This window comes from Delphinapterus leucas, chromosome 17 (assembly GCF_059928025.1).
Source record: "Delphinapterus leucas isolate spDelLeu-1000000601 "Yukka" chromosome 17, BTC_Dleu_Yukka2, whole genome shotgun sequence".
NCBI lineage: Eukaryota > Metazoa > Chordata > Mammalia > Artiodactyla > Monodontidae > Delphinapterus > Delphinapterus leucas.
Genome location: NC_143145.1, coordinates 83,734,468 through 83,744,464, shown reverse-complemented (window position 1 = coordinate 83,744,464; position 9,997 = coordinate 83,734,468). Strand labels below are relative to the sequence as shown.

General features: G+C 46.2%; 1 protein-coding gene across 1 annotated transcript in view; it reads right to left on the bottom strand.

Annotated features, from left to right (window-relative positions):
* Positions 1–6,540: 6,540 nt before the first annotated feature.
* Positions 6,541–9,997, bottom strand: part of ST18 (ST18 C2H2C-type zinc finger transcription factor) — a 65,475-nt gene continuing 62,018 nt past the window's right edge. Inside the window, exons 17-18 of the mRNA XM_022556834.2 lie at positions 9,384–9,527; positions 6,541–6,989 (exon numbers count right to left, since the gene is read on the bottom strand). Coding sequence (XP_022412542.2) covers positions 6,849–6,989; positions 9,384–9,527 — 285 coding nt within the window. The 3' untranslated portion in view covers positions 6,541–6,848. The remainder of the gene's footprint in view (positions 6,990–9,383; positions 9,528–9,997) is intronic.

The window sequence follows — 9,997 nt, the reverse complement described above, 5'->3', positions numbered from 1 at the left end:
GCTTCCGTCGTTGCCCATGAGAAATTTGCGTGCACTTTTCATTTACTTTTTTTTTTTTTTTTTCGGTGCGCGGGCCTCTCACTGTTGTGGCCTCTCCCGTTGCGGAGCACAGGCTCCAGACGCGCAGGCTCAGCGGCCATGGCTCATGGGCCCAGCCACTCCGCGGCATGTGGGATCTTCCCGGACCGGGGCACGAACCCGTGTCCCCTGCATCGGCAGGCGGACTCTCAACCACTGCGCCACCAGGGAAGCCCTTTTCATTTACTTTTAAAAAACCATATGATACGAGGGATGGATCATTTTCTATCCTTTTTCTTCTCACTTCCTCTCCCTCCATCCTTTCCTTCTCCCTCCCCTGCTTCTGCTCATTATTTACGTTTTTGCCACGGATGCAGGTGATTCTCTGGGGACAAAGGGCATGTGGGGAGAGCAGAAGCATTTGGTTTTCCTCTGTGTTCACAGAAGTGCCCAAGAGCGTTGTTGGCAAGGTTCGGAGTTAAGCTCTTACATTTCTGGTGAGTCTAATTAAGCCACCGATTTATCCACTCACCGAAAGACGGGAGCCGTGGGTGTAACTCGTGGCTACGCAGGAACTCCTTGGGTCTGTCGAATGCTGCACCCACAGACAGCACAAAGCTTGGTTAATGTAACCCTGACAGTCCCCTGAGGAAGGTGCTGCGGGGTTTGAGGAGGGCTCTGCCTGTGAGGGTGGGATTGGCCCCTGGGGGGTTTCCCCACGTGCAGGTTTGGAAGAGATGCTCCCGGCAGAGCGCATCTCCAAGAGTTAACGGTCATTTCGGGGTGTCTGTTGTCCTGGAAGGGTGTCTCCAGCGAGAGCACGCTGAGTCCTTCCCGATCGGATACGTGTATTGTTGAGAAGCTGCCGAACAAGCACTGAAGATGTTTAAACTTTTCCGTCCTGGGCAAGGATTTCCCGGAGTGGCAAAGGCATGTCAGGGAGACACCGGTGGTCCAGGTGTGTCAGAGCCCAGCACAGCCAGTGGTGGGCGTGGAAGCCGCTGGTCCTCTGGGCCTTGGGCCTTATTTTTGGAATTCAAGGACTCTAGTCTTGGGGAGGAATGTTCATAATGATTTCCAGTGGCTAGAAGTTTGATCCTTTAAAAGCATTGTTAGTGTCCTGTCCCCAAAGTGCCATTCTCACTTCAAAACAGCTACAATATCTAGCCCTTTCCCCCAATCCCAGGTTTCATTCCAAACTGAATTAGGTAATCAGTCTGCATTTATATGTGATAATATGTATTTGAGGGGAAAACTCTGAAACAGCAGCTGTTCCTTAAGAGCAGGAAATTTACATTCTCTTTATGTTTTTGCATATTTAATAACTGGTAAAGGTCGGTACAAAGTGTCCTTTTACTTGTCGGAGACCAATGCAAAGCTGTCAAGCATACACAAAGCAGCTTATGACCGAACACGATAATTATGTTGTTTTGCCTTGAAAACAACAACAAAAAATGAGTTCTTTATATTTTCCTTATTTTGGGGGCAGTAATGACCCGTATCAAGATTTTCAATCCGCGTGTCAACTCGATGATTAGGGTGTCACATTTGCATGACGTGCCGGTACAAGAAAAACACATCATAACAGTGTGGCTAAAATGTGAAAGTGATGCTTCTTTGAACAACTTTATCCAGATTGGTGATTGAACTGGCCCCTCCTGCCCGCGGGCTGTAACCTGAGGCAGGTTGGGATGTTGGCCGGGGAGTTGGGGGTTGGCTAGACGGTGCTGGTGGCCTGCAGAAGGGACAGGAGCTTCTCGGGGGGTCAGAACCGGGTTGAATCCTGACCTTGGACTTATCTCTGGGGCGTCAGGCAAATTCTTCACTCTCCAAGTCTCACGATGCTGGTGGAAACACTCCGTCGTGTTGTATCTGGGAAGCTAAGAGATTCAGGAGCTCAGGACACCAGGATGTACTGTTGTCACATCAAGATTTAGGGATATTCCACATGTCTGGGCCCAACAAATATCTTTTTTTTTTTTTTTTTTTTTACATTCAACTTTGGAAAACTGCATAGCAGTATTTACTATAGCTGGCCCTAAAATTCCATTCTTAGTTTTAGACCTAATAGAAATGAGTGAAGATCAACAGATATCTTTTTTGTTTTTAATTTTTATTGGAGTATATTTGCTTTACAATGTTGTGTTAGTTTCTACTGCACAGCAAGTGAATTAGCTGTATGTATACATATATCCCCTCTTTTTTGGATTTTCTTCCCATAACAGATATCTTAATCTTGACTAATTCTTGTTTTCTTTCTTCCAGGTGAGACAGCATCTAACAGGTGAGTAGACAGATCCCCATGGGTTAGATCTTAAAACCAGTGGCAAGTGTTCAATCTGGCTGTGCCTTTTCCCAGTTTTCTGGTGTTGGGCAGCTTACTAACTTTTCTGAGCAGCAGTTTCTCCATCAGTATCACTGATATGATATTTACCGCATAAACGTGTTTGAGGATTTCAGGAGCTGAAGCATCCAGGCATCGTTGATGGGGTGTGACAGTGCAGCGATTAGCCAATTAAATCTGCTTGCTTTGTAATTAGCTGCTAAATAAAGAGAGGAAATAGCAGGGTACTATTCCCAGACCACAATACAATGGATGTAATGTGTGGAAAGAGATGTAGAAAACATGAGTTTTAAGAAGATTAGTAAAATATTTATGCACCACGGCAAGTTAATTTTTAAAACTTTTTCTAGGGAGGCAAATCAAGGAATCACTTACCCTCTTCTTTTCACTCAAAACGTGCTTCCAGTAGAAGTGTCTAAGGCTCTACTTCTGTGTCTAAGGTTCTAGGGCCTTTCATGGGCTGGTGACAGGGGTTTCCATACAGCAGCCTGAAACTGATCACAGCAAAACCCATTATCAATTTTTATTTCCTATCAAGTATCAGAGGTACAGCACTGAGCACAATTTTGTTGCCTTCAGGTAGGAAATAGTAATTGTTTGAATTGATGGAATAAATTGTCTCTAATGGAAACCCGATCTTGGCATTCTTTGGTTTTAGATCTTTCTTTGGTATTCTGGGGTCTGCGTGTGGAAATTACAGTTCTTTACCTTGGATGTTTATAATATGACTCCCTTTCCTACCTACCTGGGCTTTTCGCCTCACTTCTCACTAACTTTTGGATATTTTAATTACCTGCTCCGTGGATGACTGTCTCACCGTCACCTTCTGTAGGTGCTGTTCGCGCTGTGCAATGCCTTTCTCCCGACTTGCCAGCTCATCTGTAACCAGCCCTTTTCCCAGGAAGTCAGAGGCAGGTGGTACCCTGCACAGTGTCTCCGCGGGAGCCTGCGCACCCATCACTCATTTCTCCTCCCCCACCAGGCTGAACCCCCATGGGGGAGGGCCTGGCACTCACGCCTTCTGATAAAACATCTGTCGTATGAACATAGGACTCTTACTGTTCTCGTCTTAATTCCGTAGGACCAGTTCTCCTCTTCTGCCACGTCGAGGGACAGGGATGCAGACACTGCTCACTGATGTAAAATCCCAGGCAGGGCGAGATGCGCATTCTCTGCAAGGAGGGGCGCTAAGAACCACTGAGCAGACTTGCGACCTGTGACCCATTTACAGGATGGATCATAGGCACATCTTACACACATAAACTTGGTGATTAAAAGCAAGCTATATATACTGTGCATTAACCCCTGTGCACCAACCCCTGTGACTCAGAGGTCTACCCAAGTACCCTGGCTTTCCTCTGGGGACCCAGACTCCCCTTCACTCAAGTTTACTTTATCACAATGATGACATGGATTTTTTTTCCCTCTTTTTTAACCACATTGAGTATAAACGGCAACCAGGCCTAGAGATGTGTAAAACTGAGCAGAAACGGGAAAATTAAATTAATCTGTTTGAAATGAGACGGGAAAAACATGCAAGCCAAACAGGTGCTGTCAAGAATTGATTATTTTCTGGGGCTTCCCTGGTGGCGCAGGGGGTAAGACTCCACACGCCTGATACAGGGGGCCCAGGTTCCATCCCTGGTCAGGGAACTAGATCTCACATGCAAGCCGCAACTAAGAGTTCACATGCTGCAACTAAGGAGCTGGTGAGCCACAACTAAGGAGCCCGCCTTCCGCAACTAAGACCCAGCACAACCAAATAAACAAATAAATATTAAAAACCCCACAACTGATTATTTTCCTTGAACCTGTGTTCAACTGGCTTACAGGAATGCACGGATATACTCAGCACCCAAAGTGATGTCAGCATCAGGAGGGTGGGGCCTCTATTTTACTGCTCACTAGATGCAGGTGAATTTCCTGCTGGCACAAGCAAAGGTTTCCTGATCTCAGAGGCATCTGCTGCTTTGCACGTGTATTTACTGAACCCCAGGCTGGGGCAGCTACCAACTGGCAAAAGTCCTGTCCACTTGGGGTGAAAAAATAAGCCAAGCAGACTGGCAGACCCCAGAGCATCAGAGCGACTCACAGGCTCAGCTGTGCACTCCCCACGCTGAGCTCCTTGAGGGGAGGGCACAGTGCTTACCATGGGATGGCCACAAGTGCCTCTAGTAGCTCAAGAAAGACCACAGCAAAACTCTTATCAATTTTTATTTCCTACCATACACCAAATGTACAGCACTGAACACAGTCGGTTGCTTTGATGTAAGAAATATTAATTGTTTGAAGAAACAGTGTATAAACTACTTCAAATTAAAAAAAATGCGCACATCATTGCCTTTTTGTTGTTTACAAAAGACCCAATTTACAGTATCGATCATTAACATAGTGGAAAGGAAAAAAAATTCAGTGCACATTACAAAACAGATCAAGTACAAAGGAGGCAAATAAATACAAACATCCTTCACAGAAACGTCCCGTTCAAACTACGCAGACACAAATCAACGAAGTCACAGTAAATTATAATAATAAATACATAGGTCGGTAAGAGGTTTCTTTTAAATTAAATAAAATATATAACAAACTTGTTAAAATATTTAGCAAATTAAACTTTTGTCTTTGTAATAAGTGAACTCATCTGTGTGCATCTATCAGGGACTGTATAGCAAAATGTTTGCAAGTACATAACTTTAATAGAAAATTTTGTTTGGTGTCCCGTTTATAATAGACAGCACACATGGTAGCTCTTTTCTTTTTAAAGTTGATTTTTAAATACCCACCGTTCCTACCTAAGAACAGACATCTCATTTTCACTAGACTAAGAGTCAGGGTTCAAATGAACCCCAAGCCAAAGATAAGCCCCACTTAATACAGAACAATGACCAGTATCATGGGGTGAAATCACCGTGGACGGTGCTGTAGTTTGTGCAGTAACAGTAATAACAGTGGAAAACATCAAGCCTGCGAGCGCCATCGCATTCAGTCTACACACCCAGGAGGCTAAGAAAAATAAACACTTCGTTACAGCACAGAAATCAAGCCCATTTACACAGAGGCACGTTGCACACCCGGGGTGTGTGCACAGCAAAAAGGCAGTTTAGCTGGTTGTCTATACCTTTTTCTTAAAAAAAATAAATATAAAAAAACTTTTGAAACAATGCTTAACTACTTTACAATCCCTGAAATAGACATTGCCTTTCCTATAGCAACTACTAAACTCTGATCCACCCAGAAATGCGAGATTGTGGGCTCAATTTCGTGTCTGTGAGTGTGTCTGTCTGGGGGTTGTGAGTGTGTGTGCTTTGTAGCACTTGTTGTTCCGCAGAAAGACTTCTGTCAAACTGAAAGCTGTCTGGCTGCCTAAGGAGGCTGAGACAATGTCGCCAGTGTTTCAAGCAACGACTCAGATCTGGGTACCATTTTTGCATGTGTGATTATATTTTCCATTTCTTCCCAGTCAACCCAGTAAGATAAATGCTATTTCAGGGGATATGGTATCTACACAGTTTTCCATTTGGATGCGTTTACATTTGCTAAGTACAAATCTACATCAATATCGTCCCTTGTATATTGTGACAACGTGTGGCAGGAAAGCCTGGCTGGTCACATCAAGCCTTACTTCTCATCTCAGGGTCAGAGCTGCCCACTGTCTGGTGTGACTTGAAAAACAAATGGACAAACCTGCATCACTAAAAAAGCTTGTTTCTTTAAACCATTTCAAATAAATAATTAATATGAATTGAAACCGTACAGCCAAGTCGAACACTTTGCTGATTGCTATGTTTAATTATTGCTAACAGATTTGGAACAGGCTGTTTTCCAGTCTACTGTGCTTCTGTGAGGGCGCACATCCCACGAGTGGGCGCCTTTTATCTTGCTGTCCCTCCTGCGCACCTTACCTAAGCCTGTTTATAAACACAAAGCCAGCGAAGGTGGGACAGGGGTTGGGGTAGAAGTGTGCAATAAAAGTCAAACCGGACCACAGTGCAGTCCGTAGACAAGGATTTCCTTCATTCTTGTCTGTCTTCTCCTTTAAACCCAGCAAGGTATGTGATTTGAGAAGAGCATTTCTATTTAAATTCTACTGGAAAATAAATTAATAAACACACTTGTAAAAATATGGCAGACTTCAAAATGCAATTAAAAGATAAAAAAACTCTTTGATTAGAAATAAATAAAATATAAAAATGTCATGTTTATTTTACATATACTGTACAAAAAGAACCCAAAAGAGTGCAATGAAGAAATAAAAGGAAAGCATATGAAAATAAATAAGATCTAATATTTGACTGCATTGCTTTTCATCCAAAGAGTCTATCATAGTTTTTCTTTCCTTTTCACGTTAGCTGGGGTGGGGGGGAAATTAGTGCAATGTTGCAATTGTAGATGCAGTACGGCGCCTGCCTGCCTTAGCGGCCGGGGGCCCTCCAGATCCATACACGCGGCTGCCGGTGGAGAGTCTGCAGCCCGTGGCGCTGTGCTCCTACACGTGGATGCCCTTCACCGCCTGCTTGATGCTCTCCAGCAGAGCCTTGCATTCCGGGGAATAGTCCCGCTCCAGATTGCTGTACATGTCTGTGAGCGTGTTGACATACGCTTCAAAATTCTGCTCACTGATGGGCCCCTGAAGGAGGACAAAACACATGGCATCAGTCACGTGACCCAGGCTGCTGGGAAAAGGGGAGCAAGTCCACGGGGGTTACCGTAACTCTGGCATCAGGGAGGGACGCAGGCGGCTGCGTGCTCTTCACTCAGTTAATGGGGTGAGCGCGACTGCCCGTATTTTGGGGTCAGTTTGGAGCCACACCAGGTGGAGGTCTCGCTGCTGGGCTGGGCCCTTCCCAGCTGCACCTTCCTCCCGAGAGGGGCTCTCGGCCTCCCTCACATGCACGTGCTCAGCATGGAGACCTCGTCTGCAGAAGGCGGGTGTAGGCCAGGCAGGAGGAGGGCTTTGCTCGTCCAGAAGCTTCCTCTGACAGCCCTGGGCCGGGGTTTCAGGGCTGTGAGGCTAGACAAGGTGTCACCAGCTGTCTGGTGGGAATTGTCCTCTTTCATCGTCAGACTCCTTTGTCCATCTCCGCCTTGAGGGTCCTAGCTAGGCTTTCCCCCTCTCTCTGTCTTTCCAGGTGGAATACGGGATTCACAGAGTCCGGTCTGTTCACCCCCTGCTCTTTGCTTGTGTGTGGGCACCTCCTGTCCCTAACGTGGTGGCTCAAATAGAGCGGCTCCTCGCAGCGTGGAAACTGCACGAGTGGAAGGAACAAGCGGCCGGGGGAACTGCCGCTCCGCCACTTCTTGGGCCTGCATTTCCCAGCTTTTTGGAAACGTGCCTTACTTACTGCACAAGAAGCGTGGAAGAAGGGACTTGTAAAAGGTCTCAGTGCAAAGGAATAAAGGGTATTACTGTGATTGCTGCTGCTGAAGAGCTCGGCTTTCTCAACGTGGAGCTGATTTCATTGTGCCCAGCCAAGCACTGACTCCACCAGCTGCCTGACGCTGCTCTCCGTTCCCTTGTCATTTCTGCCTTCGCCGTGTCACGAGTTTCTAGCTGGACGAGGACCCGGATGGCAGAGTGATAAAGGCCACCTCGCTTGTGCAGGCTTTGGAACCTCCATCAAATTACGTAAGGCTCAGAGCCTCCAATCCCTCCCCCATAAGATGGGAGACCAGTGCTCTAAATAAATTGTGAACATTTAGTGGGACCTGCCCCCAAATCACCGCGAGAGTGCCTTGTATGTAACTATACAAAGTACAACTTATCTTGCACGGTAACAGTGATTTTTATGGCACCACTGAAGAAAAAAATATTACAGAATACGAATTTGAAGTATGAGAGAAATGTTAAGAAATAATATAACAATAATATTCAATAATTACCTTAATACTGGCCATAAAGTAATCATTTATTTTCCTTTGGGTTCTTTTTTATTACATTATTGATTTTTTAAAAAAAATATTGTTTTCTTTTTCTTATTGTCAGGAGACATATTTGGAATTGGTGAAGATGAGGGCTCCATGCTGGGAAGTTGGACAAATTGCGAGATTTCTTGCTTTCAGGAAAACCAATCCTATTTCTTTATTAAATTGCTGCTTTTTCAAACCCTTCTGTATATAAAACTTGCAGCTTTAGAAAACTTGTTCTAAACATGCCTGTACTGAGGAAACGGAAAGCATTCAACAATGCAGCCCTCTTCCAAATGTTTATTATATTTATGAAAATGTAAAGGAAACCAATTTTCTATGAATTTTAAATAGTTGCAATGCCTCAAGCATACGTTTAGGTTTTGGAAGTAGGATTCCTCGCTCACTCTTGTGCTTTTTATTCTATATGAGGAGCACCTATCTATATGAAGAGCATACTTAGGTAAAGACGCAGACGTAGAGAACGGACTTGAGGACACGGGAAGGGGGAGGGGTAAGCTAGGACGAAGTGAGAGAGTGGCGTGGACATACATACACTACCAAATGTAAAATAGATAGCTAGTGGGAAGCAGCCACACAGCACAGGGAGATCAGCTCGGTGCTTTGTGACGACCTAGAGGGGTGGGATAGGGAGGGTGGGAGGGAGACGCAAGAGGGAGGAGATATGGGGATATATGTATATGTATAGCTGATCCACTTTGTTATACAGCAGAAACTAACACACCATTGTAAAGCAATTATACTCCAATAAAGATGTTAAAAAAAAAAAAAAAAAGAAAGCATGGGTCTCAGATTGTGTAAGCCACGTTAGCAAGCTTTCCATTTGGAAACAAATTTTGAGAGCGGGAACTTTGGCCTCCAATTTTCATTTTACGTTATAAACCTAGTTTCAGATAAACCCTCATCATCTCTGAATGGCTCCTGCGGTATCAGAAGCCCTTGGTCGTGACATAGGGTTAACGTAAATATCCATCACGTTCCCAGGGATGAAGTGTGGGTGGCCCGTCCCCTCGGAGCCGACTTTCCGCCCCAGCCCTGCGTGACGGCTCGCCAGCAAGGGGAGCCCTGGGTCGGAGCCGAGTGGCCTCAGACTCACCATCTGTGGGAGCTGGATGTCAGCGAGGCTGGAGATGAGGGCTTGACTCAGGCCCGCCAGGTCCTTCAGCAGACTCTCGTTGCTCTGTTCTATCAGTTTGTTTTCCTCCTCTATCGTCTTTAAGTTGCTCTCCATAGACGTGATCTGAAATGGAAAGAACTTGGGAATGTGGGAAGCAGGGTTTGGAAGGGCGGGGCTTCAGCAGGGTCCGGCGCTGATCAGGCCTATGGCCACCTGTCCTCAGAAAGCGGCAGCCCTGCCCGCCCCCCGCCCCCCCCCCCAACCTTAGCTCTGAGGGCCGGAACCACAGCCCCAAGTGCGGCTCTTCAGTCCAGGTTTTCCCACGGCTGCAGATCCACGCCTCCACGTGGCTGTAAGGCGGACTTCAAGGGCAAACCTTCGCTATTACCCAAACCCGCTCCCTACACAGCCCCCTCCTTCCCAGCTGATGGCAACTTGCTCGCTGCCCAGGCCTGGGAGGCGTCCCTAACAGCGCTTTCTCTCGCACTTCATGTCCACTGGGCTCCCCCGTCAGAGGGCCCAGGATGGAGACGGTGCCCACCTGCACTGCTGCTCCCCAGGTGCAGCCGCCGTGGTGACTGTGACCACTTCTC